This window comes from Pyrus communis, chromosome 3, assembly GCF_041283825.1.
Source record: "Pyrus communis isolate YQ-2024b chromosome 3, ASM4128382v1, whole genome shotgun sequence".
Classification (NCBI taxonomy): domain Eukaryota; kingdom Viridiplantae; phylum Streptophyta; class Magnoliopsida; order Rosales; family Rosaceae; genus Pyrus; species Pyrus communis.
This window is the reverse complement of record NC_142567.1, coordinates 6,400,952-6,417,317: the sequence shown is the minus strand read 5'-3', so window position 1 is coordinate 6,417,317 and position 16,366 is coordinate 6,400,952. Positions and strand designations below refer to the sequence as shown.

At 37.2% G+C, this 16,366-nt stretch overlaps 2 protein-coding genes across 5 annotated transcripts; one reads left to right on the top strand and one right to left on the bottom strand.

Moving 5' to 3' along the window:
- Positions 1-864: 864 nt before the first annotated feature.
- On the top strand, positions 865-5,220 carry LOC137714809 (polycomb group protein FIE1). 2 transcript variants are annotated; one of them, XM_068453943.2, is made up of 13 exons: positions 865-1,142; positions 1,687-1,752; positions 1,897-2,019; positions 2,244-2,324; positions 2,405-2,497; positions 2,659-2,734; positions 3,144-3,223; positions 3,318-3,389; positions 3,819-3,878; positions 4,267-4,363; positions 4,532-4,595; positions 4,694-4,753; positions 4,894-5,220. In XM_068453943.2, exons 1-13 carry the CDS (start codon positions 963-965, stop codon positions 4,955-4,957), a joined length of 1,116 nt encoding a protein of 371 aa, XP_068310044.1. In that variant the 5' UTR covers positions 865-962; the 3' UTR covers positions 4,958-5,220. The 2 variants fall into 2 exon arrangements, with proteins under 2 accessions (XP_068310044.1, XP_088546919.1); XM_088690793.1 differs by lacking the exon at positions 3,819-3,878.
- A 284-nt stretch (positions 5,221-5,504) lies between these two features.
- Positions 5,505-16,366, bottom strand: LOC137714806 (uncharacterized). Of its 3 annotated transcripts, XM_068453941.2 has the most exons (20): positions 15,891-16,366; positions 15,731-15,819; positions 15,337-15,443; positions 15,199-15,253; positions 14,440-14,528; positions 12,709-12,775; positions 12,558-12,620; positions 12,252-12,422; positions 12,020-12,113; positions 11,836-11,915; positions 11,643-11,718; positions 11,377-11,420; positions 10,909-10,976; positions 10,373-10,458; positions 10,091-10,248; positions 8,663-9,995; positions 8,225-8,511; positions 6,689-6,895; positions 6,457-6,613; positions 5,505-6,163 (listed from the first exon to the last, which is right to left on the bottom strand). In XM_068453941.2, exons 1-20 carry the CDS (start codon positions 16,000-16,002, stop codon positions 5,862-5,864), a joined length of 3,645 nt encoding a protein of 1,214 aa, XP_068310042.2. In that variant the 5' UTR covers positions 16,003-16,366; the 3' UTR covers positions 5,505-5,861. The 3 variants fall into 3 exon arrangements, with proteins under 3 accessions (XP_068310042.2, XP_068310043.2, XP_088546918.1); XM_068453942.2 differs by lacking the exons at positions 14,440-14,528; positions 15,199-15,253; positions 15,337-15,443; positions 15,731-15,819; positions 15,891-16,366 and adding an exon at positions 12,888-13,106; XM_088690792.1 differs by lacking the exons at positions 12,709-12,775; positions 14,440-14,528; positions 15,199-15,253; ... (1 more) ...; positions 15,731-15,819; positions 15,891-16,366 and adding an exon at positions 12,832-12,941.

The window sequence follows — 16,366 nt, the reverse complement described above, 5'->3', positions numbered from 1 at the left end:
TATTATTATCTATGCTAAGCTGAGAATGTAAACTTAGTTTTACAATAATCTAGCAACAATACGATTTAAATTTGTTTTTAACGAAAATCGAATATCAGACCTTTCATCCACAAATGATAAGGAGTATCACTATACTATAGTACTAAGCAGTAAATTTATTGGTTTTTCTAATTTTATTACTATTAAGGTAGGAGGCAGAATTTTGATTTCGGGACATTTAGTGGAATCAACATTCTATTTAATGGGATATTAGATTACGCAGATTCGAAACTATTTAAATAATTTAAGGAAGGCAGGAATTTCAAGCTCAAAAACTATGTATGGAAACTCAACGTCTTAGACTCTTATATGTTAATATAAAAAAAAAACTACCATATGGGCACACAAAGTGTGTGAGAAAACTTTTTTATTTTTGTTTTTGAAATAAAAGGAGAGAGGAAGAGAGTGATAGAGAACGTGGGAGTGAGAAGTGTTTTTTTTTTTTTTTTTTTTTTTTGTAATTAGAAATAGGTTAGGGTTACATGTAGGTGAGTCTTTGAAAAAATAAACAGCAAAAAATATTTATTTTTGTTTTTGAAATAGAAGGAGAGAGAGGAAGATAGTGATAGAGAATATGGAGGTATAAAGCTTTTTTTTTTTGTTTTTTAATTTGATATATGTTAGGATTACATATAGGTGAGGCTTTGAAAAAAACAGTAAAATTTGGTTGTGTGAAATTATATTTTTGCCCTATATTTTTTATTCATATTATGTTTTAATTAGATAATTAAACTGATAATTTTATAAAATTTTGGTCAATAACAAGTGTTTTATTAATTAGTAATAAAGATTAGATTTGTCTATTAACTTTTTGGTAAATAATTAAGCTGAAATTATTGCACCAAGTAGTCTCCCGTCTTGTTGAACAGAAATTTCCGTTGTTTGGGAAGAGGGTAGGTCTGTTGGTATCCTGCGCCGCAGACATGGCGGCGAAGTTCGCTTTAGGGTCGGAACCGGTGGTGGGTTCCCTCGCACCCTCGAAGAAGAAAGAGTACAGAGTCACCAACAGACTCCAAGAGGGCAAGCGCCCCCTATACGCCATCGTTTTCAACTTCATTGACTCTCGCTACTTCAACGTCTTCGCCACAGTCGGCGGCAATCGGGTTCGTTTCTCTTCCCTTGTAATTCCGGAACTGCTTGTTGGATTTTCGTGCGTTTTCTCGCCAACCAAACATGGGTTCTATACTGTTTTGGCTGAAAATTTGGTAAATTTTTGGGGTTTCTTATGATTTAGTTTACTGGGCTTTGTTACATTGAGTGGATTGCTAGAGATTTAGGGTTTATCGAAGTTTTCAATGTCGGCTTTGCCTATCAACATTTTGATACATGAACTTCTCATGGAATAAAGATATACATTGGAATGGAATGAAATGATCTTTAAGGTTAGTGTTCTGAGAATCCGAGTGAAAACAAAAAAAAAAGAGGCATCACCTTTAACATTTACAACATTGGATTACAATGCAGCTTGAGTAGTGGTGAATTATGGCTGTTCTGACCTGGTAGTGTATAGTTCCTTCGTTTTCAAATAAACAACGTGAATTTGTTCCCCGTGTTCATTTGCGTAAAATATTTATCTGAGAGACAATGCAAGGTTCTCTTTCCGCTATTTGTTGTATTTGTTGTAAGTGTTGTTTTCTTCTTTTTCAGGTTACTGTATACCAATGCCTAGAAGGGGGTGTGATTGCTGTGTTGCAGTCTTACATTGATGAAGATGTAAGTAAAGACAGCCATCATTCTGTAATTGATCAAGATTAGTGTTCTTTTCTCGGTCATTTTATCAAACAGTTTAGCATTCATTTGCTATTGTTTAGAACTTTTTTGCGGATATTTGATTGTCATGTGCTTGGTATAGATCAGAAGGATGAGTCTTTTTACACTGTGAGTTGGGCCTGCAATATTGATGGATCCCCGTTGCTTGTGGCTGGAGGAATTAATGGTATAATGCGTGTCATTGATTGTGGCAGCGAGAAGATAGACAAGGTACTAAATTTAGTACTGGTTGTAAGATCATGTACTTTATAGTGGTGCAGTAGTAATGGCCTGGGTGCTCTTTACTATTCTATAGCATGCAATCAGGATGCAATCATACATCTATTTCCGCTGAAATATTTGAAATATTTCAAAAGTGCTTTGAGTGGCAATGAAAATACAGGATTTTCTTGCTTTACATTCTTTTTGCCCCTAACATACTCATCTATGTGCAGAGTTTTGTTGGCCATGGGGACTCAATAAACGAAATCAGGACTCAGCCATTGAAGTCATCACTTGTGGTGTCAGCAAGCAAAGTGAACACAGTAACCTGCTCCTTTTTTCTTTTTAAGATATTTTTGTTGTTTACATTATTATTAATCTTAGAACTTTCCAGGATGAGTCAGTTCGGCTATGGAATGTTCAGACTGGAATATGTATTTTGATATTCGCAGGAGCAGGGGGTCACCGCAATGAAGTCCTGAGTGTGGTAACATATCTGACGAGGAGTTATATCCTGCCACCTTTCCATGGGATCTTTTAATTATAAATCTTTTGTTTCTTTTTTTTCTTTTTTTCTTCTTGTTAAGATTTTGATCAAAGAAAATGACTCGAGGGGCTAATTCTATCACCTTGTTCTTATTATTATAGGACTTTCATCCTTCTGACATATATCGCATTGCGAGTTGTGGCATGGACAACACCGTTAAGATTTGGTCAATGAAAGGTAGGACTTCACAGCTTTGCTTCATATGAGAATTTACACATTTTGATATGGTAACCATAGTTGTGTAACCATATGGCATGGATGATGGATCACAATGATCACAAATTTACCCATTCAGAGTATAGTGTGAGTACGTAATACTTATGTTTCTAAAAAAGGAAAAATATATATTATCATAGAAAATAGAAGCAGCCTTCTTTGTTTTACTAGTATTGAAGAAAGTAATGGGTTATTTTAAAATTCTTTTTATTGCAAATTAGCTATGTTTATGCATGATTATGCAACAGTGGGATGTTAAAGTAATTCCACATCTGAGGGTCAGAGTTCTTGATTTAATGTTTGGACAGGCGTCAACTGTGTAAATCAATATTATTTCTAATTTGTTTTCTTATACATTGCTTTGTTGTAGAGTTCTGGACATATGTGGAGAAATCTTTCACATGGACAGATCTTCCGTCAAAATTTCCGACAAAATATGTGCAATTTCCAGTGAGTACCTGTTTTTTTTTTTTTTTTTTTTTCCGTGTGTTTCATAATAGAGTTTTCATTATCCTTTTATCTGAGGTTAACTTGAACCTTTCAGGTATTCATAGCCTCCATTCATACAAACTATGTTGACTGTAATAGGTGGCTTGGTGATTTTCTCCTCTCAAAGGTGAATCAGAATTTCATCCACTATTTTCATTTCTTTTCAGTATAAATCTGATGGTTATTTGGGAACGGAAAATATTTGTAGGATGTAAAATCTTAATACATAAATCGTATGTTGCCTTTACTAATTGGCAAAATTTTAATCAGCACAATCAGCTGGTTCAAATGAGTTAACGGGGAAGACATATCAGTTCCTGAAAAATTGATTTCTATTTGTTTGGCATCAACTTATTGATAGCTTATTTGATCACCTGAAAGCAAGATAAAGTTTATTAACAATTTAGAATAACTTGCATGGTGTGATAAACTTTATCCAGATATAACAAATAGATTTCAAATATGGGTAGCTTGAATTGCTTTTAGATGCCTGTGGTAGCTTAATTCCATATATTCTCTAATGATTACATTAATATATTATTCTGTGAATTTCCAGAGTGTTGACAATGAAATTGTGCTGTGGGAACCGAAAATGAAGGAACAGTCTCCTGGGGAGGTTAGAAACCTGGCCAATTGGCAACATTTTTATTTTCTGTTTTTTTTTTCTTTTAATTAAAGAGGAGAAATGAGTGGAATATATAAAACTAATACTAAAAGCTAAATACAATTCGAAATAGTTTTTTTCTTTTAGTTTTACGCCATAAAGCATTCTAATTATCTTCTCTGCTTCTTTCACCACTATCATCTGGCTACTCAGTTTCCTTCATCTCTTCCTTTTCCCCTTTATTTTTCTAATTAAAAACAAAACAGTTATCAAGCAAACCCTATTTCTTCTTCTTTACTACCTATTCCACGAATCTTTGCTGAGTTTGGTTGATTGTGTAGAATTCCCGTAATTATACTTTCTGGTGGCCTAAATTGTTATTTGGATGCTTTCTGGTTAGGGTACCGTCGACATCCTTCAAAAATACCCAGTTCCGGAGTGTGATATTTGGTTCATCAAGTTTTCCTGTGATTTCCACTACAATGCAGCCGCTATAGGTAACGCAAACTGCATGAGGAATTTTCTTAAACAGTTGTAGTTACAACAGTTGATATAGTTCTTCATTCTTTCAAAAATGAAGGGACCATACCATGTAAACTTTAGATGTTCTGAGTTGCAGAACTATATGTTGACTTCTTCGCTGTCTATTGTTTTCTGTCTAGCAGGGAATAGAGAAGGAAAGATTTTTGTTTGGGAACTACAATCCAGCCCTCCAGTTCTTATTGCAAAGTTCGTTTGGTTTTCTGTTCTTTACCAAAACTACATGCTGAAGAAAGTTGTAACTTTGAAATGCAAACCACTAATGATAACCTTGCGCTGTTTTTCAGGTTGTTACATCCTCAATCAAAATCTCCGATTAGGCAAACTGCTACGTCTTTTGATGGAAGGTGATTCAAGCACAGTTTATCTCTCATTGCTTTGATTACATATCATCTTCTATTTGACATTATTCTTTATATGACCTTGCAATTTCCATATCCCTCGATAATGATGAAGTGTACCCTCTTTTCCTTATTCTATATTGCAGCACCATTCTAAGCTGCTGTGAGGACGGAACTATTTGGCGTTGGGATGCTATGGAGAGTTCTTAAAGCTTATCCAAGTTGGTTTGCTGGCACTAATTTAGAAAAATGCTTGTCGCTGATTGATTTGGACCAGCTTTGGTTGATTGTGGTAATGAATTTGGCGGCATTCCTGATAGAGAAACACAAGTGATTTGTAATGTGTGATTGAAATTTGGAGTACAGAAAATCATACTTCGGCGAACCTTTGCTCTAGCGTTGTTGTTACGTAACTCAGGCAGGTCGATGACAAATCTATTTCAAAATTTGCAGAAGAATAGAATTTTGAACCATGTTCTTGCCAAGGTATTTTCTGCCGTGGCGTTGCATAACCTTTTTATGTTATCATATATGTTACATCACAGACCAGTTGTGCATCACTCTCAGTGCTCATTGAGGGCTCCCGTGGTTCGTGCTCTTAAGGAAGAAGTGAAGCCTTGGTTGATTCAAGATAATCTGCAAGCGCTATGGGAAGGAAAAAGTAACATGATATCGCTATTCTCGCCTTTTCAAGAATTGCAGGCCCTCGGCCAACGAGTACCAAATGTCAAACCAAACGTCTACAAGGTGCTTGTAATGTGGCAAACAGTATCGCTTTTATCAACAGAAACATACACTGGAACAACTTCAAATCAAATCCACCACAAATTCATGCTGGATTTGAGTCGTGTTCAAAATTGTCACCCCTACTTAGGCGAGTACAAATATCATAGTTTCGCCGATTGACCATTGCCATAGCTACAAGCGATGCAACGCGGTACTGTATATTTTCTTTAAAACTGCTATACTAGACATGAATACACATAATCTCTTATCTCTGGGGCAACTTTTTGCCCCTTATATACAGATAAAGAATGGGTGGGCTATATGATTGGGATCATTTCGTCCCAAGGTATTACAGGGGAGGGGACAAAAGAATAGCACACAATGACAATTATATGTGAGACCGTAACTGCGTCAATAAACTCTGCATACTCTGAAGTTTCTGACTGAGTTCTTTTACAGTCGCAAGATGCTGTGCAGACGGTTCTGAACTACCTAGGTCGGCAAGAAGAGCAGTGCACTTGGACTGTGAATCTGTAAATGCCTCCTCAAGTGAAGCCACTGTCGATTCCAAGGTTGCGGTTGTACTTGGGGTTTCAATAATCAAATTTGACTGAGAGAGCCCCGTGCTGGAAAAGCTGCCGCCCCTGCTGAGCTTTGCTGGTGAGAGTAACTTGTCGATGCCCTCAGTTCCTGCAAGTCATTTTCATATCCAAACTCACACATGGCCCAAAATAATATATTTTAAAACTTATCGGCTATAATCACATACACCAGATTAAACTTGTTGGCTAAAATTTTATTTTTATTTTTTTAAAAAAGGTAACTAATTCCACTAATGAATCGAGTAACGCATGGCAACAGATGTCAACAGATTGAATTTTTTTAGCGTAACAATCTCAGGACTTGGAAGGGAAGAACAACTCAACCCTGATTAGAATTAATGGAGATGTATATGTTGGATGACAATCAGTTTAGTAGCGTACCAAGGTTGCTTAGTTGTTCCATTGCAGCCTCACCAATGGACCCCTCCAGCTTGAGTAACCGCAGAATTCCAGCTGTCATTCGACCCATTGATTCAACTTCCGACTTGCACAGAAAAGTAAGATGTTGCAACTCATCCTTCGTTACAACCGCCTCAATCTATGGAGACAAAAAAGTTAATAATGCAGAATACTTTATGGAAGATAAAATACAGTTGTTGAAAAAACGCATTACCGGTTGCTTAACAGAGAATTTCACATTTTCCACAGCCCATTCCACCATTTTGTGATCAACCGGGTCCTCTGGTATCACCATGCGAACTTCAAGATCTATACCTGCAGATGTCTCAGTAGTTTCCTTGATCCCATTCGCAGGTAAGACAGCAACATTGTTAGACTTCTGAGAATGTGGCTTTAGTATCTGCAAGCCTTCCACACCAACCTGGAACCATATTAAAATGCATGAGATAATATTTCAATATCTGTTTGATTAAAATGCAGGTGCATAAATGATGAAATTGAAATCAATCACAAACAGTTGCACATATTTGCATTCGATAATATTCTAATGAAAGCAAACTATATCTAGAGTGTCGGAATATTGATCTTGAACGCAGCACAGGCGCAACCAACCAAGGTCCACCTAAGAATATACTGAGAATTGTCAGCTCATTAGAACTATAAAAATTAAAATTAAAAAAATTAAAATTAAAAAAATTAAAAATAATAAAATAATAAAATAAAAAAGAACAAAACCTATGCATGATCTTTTGCTCATTTTGCCTAAATCTCAAACTGCATGACATTGACTCAGTTCTACTCTAACATAAAGCACTACCAACTGTTAGGTCGCTTAGAATTACATATCTCCAAATTGCACCCAACCGTGAGATAGTTCTGAGCGCATGAGCAAGACAACTTCTCACCCTACTATAATGACCCACTTGAGGTAAAGCGCAGAATTATCATTATCATACTTCACTACTACTTAACCAAACAGAAAGCTCAACAAACCAGTTAAGAAAATGGTACATATATTTTTCAGAAATGAAACAGAAATTGATTAGTTCAAAAATCAAGTACAAAGTGCGGGTGAGAAATCTTGTAGGACCACCACCAAATTACGATAACAAAAAGAAGGCCAAACATTCTAATCTAACAACCCTGCCTCATCACTCTCTCTTCCTAGTGAAGCAATTGTCAGCAGCTGTATCATTCCATGATCCAAGGTAAGTGGTAGCAAACCACATCCTCATTTACTTTCATGTGTGTCACTGTTATGACTACAGAACCAGGTAACATAGTGAACCAACACCATAACAGGGACATAATCTCAGCAATGCATGCAAGTTAAAAAAAAAAAAAAAAAAAAGGAAAACTAACGAAAGGGCTTGAAACTTTGAGTTTTAACAATAAGGACAAAATAAAAGGTAAAGTGAATAGTACCAGGTTTGACTTTTTAATGTAAAAATGTGGTTTTTCGTTAAAGTAAACAATACCATGGGCTTTTCGTTAAAACTCCCAAAAAAAAAATTAAAATACCTAAGATATCGCCCAGGAAGACCATAATTTACTTTTTTTTTTCCCCAAGAAAAACCCAAAAAAAAAAATGACAAAACGCTTCAATGATGTTGGCTTATTCATGTAAGCTGACCCTTTTGGAAAAAAGTCACATTTAATAATCAATATGCATGTATAATTCATCCAAGATGCCTTTCGCAGGCAACCTTAAAAAGAGAAAGCCACAATGGAAAGAGTGAGAAATCCTTACTGTAACCAATTCCACAGGATATTTTTGGGTCCTGTATGACTTTCCATTACCATTCAGCATATGCTTTGGACCATTTTTTGCTTTTACATGCAGATTATGGAACGTTGTGTGCCAACACCTCTCTTCTCTTTGCACATCCTCATGATTGTCAAACCACCATCTTTCTGCAATCTCCCGTTCACCTTCAAGAGCAAATAACCAATTTTTGAACTCTACGGACACGTCTACATCATCTGGCTTTCCCAAGTGCAAGACCCCACTTTCTTTCCCATCTCCTGGACTTCCATCTGGAAGAAAATGGAATATATATATCCATTTGTGTAACAATGAATAAACTCAGCACTGATAATAAATTGACAAGGGAAAAAAGAACAGGATAAAATGACCTTGTGTGTATGTACCTAAACAGACAAAATTACCAAAATCATGTTCACGTACCCTCTTTCACATCAACAATGAGATGCGACGGTTTGAAAAGTTTTGACAGTGGTCCAGCTTGTAATTTTTCTAACTCCTTAGAGAGCCCCTTTCCTGGACCACCATCAGGGCCAAGTATTCCAAAGCGATGCAGCAGGGATTCAGCATAGTTCATTCCCCCACCTAGGCGTATGCCAGAGATACACGCCGACACATTCAGACTATGACACTCTGCATCTCGTTCATTTAAAGGAATTACATGTACCATGCTTACGTCCAGAAATGGATTTACAAAAGCTTTTCCATTTGATTGATGTTTTATTTGGTTATGTATCCAAAATACAGGTCTCAGCTGAGGGTACCCATTTCCACCAGTTGAAAGACCATTTTCAACAGAAGTTAAAACTGAACCATTCTCCTGTGCCAAGTTTCCCTCACTGTCTACACAGTCCACCTCAACACTATCCCAATGTATAGTGGATGAAACAGCAACTGCACCACCAAGAGTTCTGTGAGTAACTTTTATAAAGAGATCATCCCCAATAAACTGAACCAGAGGCATTCCTTCAATATTCACAGAAGATGATTCCAGAAATTTAATCTGAAGATTTTTTACTGCCAAGCTTACCGCTGTATCATTGGGAACCTTGTCAATCAGCTTTAAGTCCATAGAATGATCCTTATTCTTTTTTCCAGTATTTTTTCCAACGAGAACAATCTTTTCACTAACTCTGCCAAAGTACGAATAAAGATCCAAAACAAAAAATAACTGTTCAACAGATGTGTTGGAGAGATAGTTTTGACAAGCTACCCCCACCCTGACAATACCACCGGGGGGAGGAACATTTGTTAATGGGCTCCCATCAGCAGTTACCATAGCTACTTCAACACAAGCATCTTTCAGCTCAACACATCTCCACGTGCCTGAATTCCCATCAAGAGAACTCTGAAGGCCAGCAGACTTGGTGCATTTTTCAAGTGACAAACTGATGTGCGATGCTCTAGCACTCCATTTCTTCTGGCTGGCATCAATTGGTTGATCTTCCCAAAGACAAAAACAAGCAGGATCCTTCTCCAGATTCAGTAACCTTAATTTTAGTGATGGTGACTCCGAAAATAACAAGTTCTCGATATGAAGCCTTGCTCCAGAAAAGGTACTCTGGTAGATACTGTCCTTGTTGTTAGCACGGTCACACAATTTATCTATGTCCAAAGGAACAGTCGCATCTAATTCCTTCAGGGTGAAAGTCAACGAATTGACTGAGAAATCTGGTAAAACAGCACCAGGATTGACTACAATTCCATCAGCCAGGAAGGAAGCGATCCTCAAACAGGATCCTTCTTGGAGATCAATCTAGAATTTAAACCAAAAAACAAACGGGAAAAAAAATTGAGAAATGATACTTGAAGGTTCACTAAGAAAAACAAATAAAAGATGTCAACACATACCATTAGGGGTTGACAATTAATTACTGTTTGTGAAGCAAAAGATGGAGGGACTGGGGATGGCTTGATCTGAAGAGAGTGAAGGCACAAAAAAGGGACACCTTTAATTGGCTGCCACTCCTGATCTCCCAAAGGATATATGGGAGGGCAAAAGTTCTTACCTGTCCAAACAATAGTACAAAACTGATAAGAGAATAATTTCAAACTACAGATACCCAACACCCAGCACACGGCCACTGGGTTAAATTTCGTTTTCTAGTGTACATAAATAAATTTATCCCATACCAAAGTCAGGAACATGGAGAGGTTCTTCAGAAACTGCATGCATTGATGGTTGAACCAAAGTGCAGGGAGGTCGTGAAAAGGTATCCCTACATTCCAGCCAACGACATAAATTATAACTTAGCCATAGGACTTAACATATATCAAATTGAAAGGGGAAGCCATTTCTCAAATTTAAACGTTTCCCACATAGAGCTAATTTACAAAATCATACTTTTCCGTTAAACTACATCCATAATTCATCGTGGCTTCAACAAAAGTAGAAATGCAATAGGACTAGTCACAAAATCACTTCAGATACAATGCAGGTATGAACAAACAATTCCTACAGTTAACATATAATCCTTGTTAATTGTTACTGTTAGAGATATGTGAACTCCTACCTAAAAGATCAGGAAAAGAAATGCACAAAAGCAGAAACAACACCCAAAAGCTATACTTAGTAGAACCTAGTCAAAGCCCAACTGAGCTCCAGGAAGATGATGGGAAAACATACTACCACCAAATCTCTTGCAATATCCTAAATTAACAATATTTACCTTAAAAATAGTCCACCAATCAAAACCCTCGACAAGTTGTTGTCAATTTTTCCATCTGAAAGACTGGCCTGCAAAAGTGGATCCCCATATAAGATCCTGGACTCCTAATTGAGTTAAACAGACATGGAACTTCACAAACACTACACTGCATGCATAAAACCTACAATTTGTACTCCCAACAATGAAATCAAAGACTCCAAGTATTAATGTATTTTAGTGCTTAATAAGAGCTTTAAATAAGAATTGCACAGAATTCAAATTCGAAATATTTTTAATTTTGATTGTGGCAAATTTATTAAGTATAATATATTTTCTTACAGGACCCTCCTTGAAGTATAAGCACTCTGTAAACTGAATCTTATTTCAGTAATATGTAAACCCAAGAGTCCAATATGTAAGGGTTCAATCAAAGACTGAGATGATGGTAAGGAAAAGTTTAATCATATATGTAAGAGTCATAGAACATACCCGTGAGAAGAAGAGTGATTGCATCAAAAGTTCAAGCTTGAACTCTGCAAGTAAATCCAACATTTCTGAGAATGCTTCAATTTAAAAAACAAAAATAACAAAAGAAATAATCTGAATAAATGTACCAGGCAACCTCGCAGATACCAACAAATTGGGTTCCCTGGCCCATTTTTCTTTGTCGGTACATTGGGTTGTATAAAATACATGTTTTTTCAATGTACACAAGTATTAAGTCCCTATAACATTTGTAAAGGAAAATCACAAACCAGCATCTTTAATGCAAAGAAATATGTGGTCCACAACAATTGAGACAATAGAACGTCCTGCTGCTTGTGTGGATCGCTGCAAAAAATTCCATGAAAGATGTAGATAGATAGAGATTAGAGACAGAGAATAACAAGAGAATCATAAAATGTTAGCAGATAATGGATTGAGAATTAAGTAAAGCCAACAGCAAACCTGCTGAGTATTTGAATCAACATCTCCTCTATTCAGACATACGTACAATCCTGTCATAAAGCGAAGGAGAGCACGTAGTCCTGCACCACACGATTACATATTAGCACCAAGCTATACGTATACATGGTCTTATTATAATTTTAGAACCACTGAAACAGGTGATCAAATATAATTCACTTGTTACCTGGTTCACTTATAGCAGGACAAATGGCCTCTGTGATATGTAACTGAACCTCAAGTCCAAGTGGACTGTTTAATTCAGTCCTTTGCACTGTGATCTGGTCATAATCTCAAAGTCAAAAAAGATACACTGACACAAAGCCCAGAAAACACTTGAAACTCTCTAGATTCACACTGATATATGGAGTAAAAACAAATCCATCAGTAATTAACTAAAAAGTTTATATCTACATTACATAAGCTTGTCCTGAAATTCCTTCTATAAAGCGCTCCCCACCAAAGAAAACTCGCTTTGCACCATCATCATCTCTCTGGTTTCTTCCATCTTCAGTACGTGCTATGTTAGCATCCATGAACATATCAGGGTGGGGAAGGAGATCAATAGACAAAGATTCCCACTCAAGTTTCTGGTAAGAAAGAATATATCATCATCATCATCATCATCATTTAATACTAATTCAAAACTGAGAAGTCTAACACTGCTGGACACAGAACAATATGGAACACAATAGTGATCTGATGCACAAAGATTAGTACATTACTTTGAACAAATATATGAACTTTTTGTCACTGGAGAATTCCCGTGATTCCTTAAGACTGACAACCTGTAACGGGACATTAGTTCAAATAAGCTGGTGAAATTACGGAACTGGTCAAGAAATGAATGTATGAGCAGAGCAACCAACACATTACCTGCCAATTTTCATTGGTAGTATACAGAAAAAGGTTCCGTATAGTTATAGAGGCCAGAGGTGATGCCCTGTGGTACAAATAAAAAAATTAAAAAATGAGAGAAGAATGAGAATATGCACTAACCTATACAACTGCATATTTCAAAGGCTTATTTTTTGCAAAGCCCCTTGTAACTCGACCTCAATCCCAAAATTTCCCCCCTGGAACTAAACTATCACCACTTTGAACTCTGGAACTCAATATTCGCTCCACTTTGGAGCGATTCCATTTCTTCCGTGAAATGGTTGCCAAATGTGCTGATGTGGAAGATATTTTGCTTATGTCACGTACAATTGGAAGAAGAGAGAAGGGTATTTTGGTCAAATCATCAAGTCTCCTCCCTTCTTTCTCAAAAGAACCTGCAAACTGGAGCGCCAAATCCATCAGTCAAAAACTGAAAACTTCACACATCACTTCCAAAATTGAGCAGCCCCAAATCCCAATATTTGCTATTTGCCAATTTGAATTCTTGCATCTTGGTTGTAATGGGTAGGGTCCTTCATGCCCAACTAAAAGTTAAAAGTGAAAGCAAGCGAACTCTGTAACTGGAAGTTTCAACTCAAAACCAAAAAAAGAACCTAAATTTTAAATTAAAAGAGAGAGAGAGAGAGAGAGAGAGAGAGAGAGAGAGAGAGATGAAGAAAGTCGCAGAGCAAGTGATGCGTTCTTCACAGTGGCGCTTTGCTCCACTAAACCTACCCCAAAACACCTGCAACCCCGTGCCTATTGCCGGCTCCTCCTTAAGCTGACATTTCCAACAACAATGACTATGTTTTGACTTCGACAGTCCTACTCATTGTCATGTTACCTTAGAAAATGACTTTTAAGTGCCACCTATGCTTTAATTACTAAATTACCCTTCCATCAGCGCATTTAACTTAATTTTAACAGAATAAACGGAAACTGACCAAAGTGAAGCAGATATAGAGTTCCAGGGTGCAAAGTGGTGATATTTTAGTTTCAGGTGGGAAAGTGGGATTGAAGTCGAGTTATAAGGGGCTTTACGAAAAATAAGCCTATTTAAATGTCAAAGAAATCCTAGAGCCTGTCCCTATAGTGTTTTTGCCAAAAAACCTGAACTTGTGAGTCCTGCAGTTTTTTAACTAAAGATCCTAAACTATCATCCTGAATACTTAAGATATTGCCACCCAAAACCTCCAGCAAGCAAAACCTTCGGCTTCCTGCTACTTTTGGCCATCAACATCTACTACCTTTCTGTTATTTTCCTGAAGCATACTTCCTCCTCTTACAGACCCAGAACTTAAACATTTAAATCTTCACAAACCACAAATACCATATGTGATCACACAGGCTAATTCCTACTATGTCCACCTATATCAACTGGCCTATATAATAAGTTATCACAGATACACATGCCATTTTAAGAGGTAAAAGATCTACTTGTTGATTTGCGTAAACTCAATTCCTTTTTTGGAGCCAAAAGTTCTTGATCATAAACCAAATTCCCCCAAAAGGGATCCATAAATAAGAACGTCGTGACTGCACATGGTAAATATGATATCACATATTGAAGAATTTCCACCTGATATATCTATATTAACTTCAATCTAAGGTTAAAAATCTACAAAAGTTATCAAGTGTTCTTAAAAGGCCAGCTCGTTGAGGATAAGAGCATTTCTGGCCATATTCGTTTCTGAATATATAACTAGAGAGCTGGGACTGAGAAATTACCAACTAGCGCCTTCTTGGCTTCGACCACCCCCACGAGTCTCAAGTAGAAGATTAACTGTGAGAATCTCCAAAGTCATTCCATCTGCAATCTGATCATTTTAAAAGAGATCAATAACGTAACTTCCAGAATAAATGTTCAAATCTCTATGCATGCTCAAAAAACCCAAAGAAGACACTCATCAGTAAGGAAGCTTGCAAGAAAACTTTACAGGCCTGGATTTTCAATTGATTTGAGCTACTAATGATACCATTGAAAAAGTCAGTATGAGTTGACCTTTTTTTTAGAAGAAACAAAATTTATCGAACAATTAAAATTGTGCAACAATACAAAAGCAGAGGACCAGAAATTCCACTTCACAGAACAAAACAAGAATAGAAAATAGACGAAATGTAGGAATGAAAAGTGAATTACAAAAAGCATGAGAGCAAGGGAGGAATTGAATGAATGAAAGGTCAGGACCTAACAAAACACATATAATCTCAGTTGCCATACTTCGGTGATAATTAGCCAGATACACTAAAAAAGACTGGAGCTTTATTTGACAAATTTCATCTTGTTAACAAGCTATAATTGCCATTCAGCAACAAACATGAAATGCGTCAAGAATTCAATGCCATTTGGCAACAATCTCTCCCCTTACAAGTGATAGCTAATTATTTTTATTCTTCCTGAGTTTTGAAGTTTCATCAGTCTTAAAGAATGACAAGATTATTTACATTCTGCATAGAGAACACATAACTGCACTGACTGAACCTCACCTTATCAGCAAATCCATAACCACTACCCATTGCCGAGCTAGAGGATGATGGGGAACTGCACACAAGAATTTGTTTACTCAGTAAAACCATGACTACACTATAAAACTTGTTTCAATCTTGAAATGTATAATCAAGCACCTCCTTGGACTCCTCTCATCCAAATCTGACTTCTCCTCCAAAACCAAATCAAGCCTATCAATTTGCACGACAATCGGCTCTATTTGCACGTTACTGACAGATGGGAGCTATCAAACCACACAAAGAAGAGTCATTGACTTAACTCATATCCGAAAATGAATTGAGAAATAATGCATATAAAGGAAACCATCTGGAATATACATCTACCCTAAGCTCTCACCAAAGCATCACATCTTGCACAACGATATACTCAACTAAATTCGAGAGTTTTGTAACAATTAAGAGAGTATACACAAAAAGCCAACACATTTTAACTTCTCGGCCAGACACCATATCAATCGAAACCAATTGAATTATACCAAACACACGACAATCAGAATTAACAGTCACCAACCAATATCTCCAACTTTCCAACTTTGGCCGTGGCTACATTCAGTGCCGGCGGCAATCCCATGCTCGAATGCAAAGCATCGCCATTGATATCTGCCAAATTCAAAAACAAATCAATGAAACCCTACTACAACGAATTGAGCAAACAAATCCCTGAAATTTACCTAAATTAGAAAGCTGGACCGTCCGTCCCTGCAACTTGAACTGGTCTCTGGAGAAAGATTTCAACCAATATTTGAGAGTGTACTCCAGCGCCCGAGCCAATATCGACTCCATACCTTGCAGAACTTCTACAACGCCCTCGAGAATTCAAACAAATCGTCAATGGAAGCTTTCCGCCGCAGCTCCGCGGATCTGCGCCGATGCGAAATGTGGAAAACCGTAATCGGGTTCGGATCGGGGGCTCTGGCTGGCGGGTGGAGCATGCATTTGGAGTTCCAAAACCGAGAGGCAACTTGTTTCCCTTTCCGCTTTGCTTTTTTTCGATGTTGCAGGTGGGAATCTCAAAAGAGTAAGAATGGAAAGAGCCGGGGATGGGGTGGCACGTGAGAGAGGGAGGGGACCGTACGAATGGCACGTGATAGAGGGGGGTGGTTTCTTGGGGTGTCAGAAATTCAGTGTCGGGTTACAAATATGCTAT

Bases quoted from the DNA above. Each gene is read 5' to 3' on its own strand.
- LOC137714809 (XM_068453943.2), top strand. From the start codon at position 963: ATGGCGGCGAAGTTCGCTTTAGGGTCGGAACCGGTGGTGGGTTCCCTC. The intron at 1,753-1,896 runs GTAAGTAAAGAC...GGTATAGATCAG, and splicing joins AGTCTTACATTGATGAAGAT to AAGGATGAGTCTTTTTACAC. The intron at 3,879-4,266 runs GTTAGAAACCTG...CTTTCTGGTTAG, and splicing joins AGGAACAGTCTCCTGGGGAG to GGTACCGTCGACATCCTTCA.
- LOC137714806 (XM_068453941.2), bottom strand. From the start codon at position 16,002: ATGGAGTCGATATTGGCTCGGGCGCTGGAGTACACTCTCAAATATTGG. The intron at 15,820-15,890 runs GTAAATTTCAGG...TGAATTTGGCAG, and splicing joins GGTCCAGCTTTCTAATTTAG to ATATCAATGGCGATGCTTTG. The intron at 15,444-15,730 runs GTTGGTGACTGT...GTGGTTTGATAG, and splicing joins TTGGAAAGTTGGAGATATTG to CTCCCATCTGTCAGTAACGT.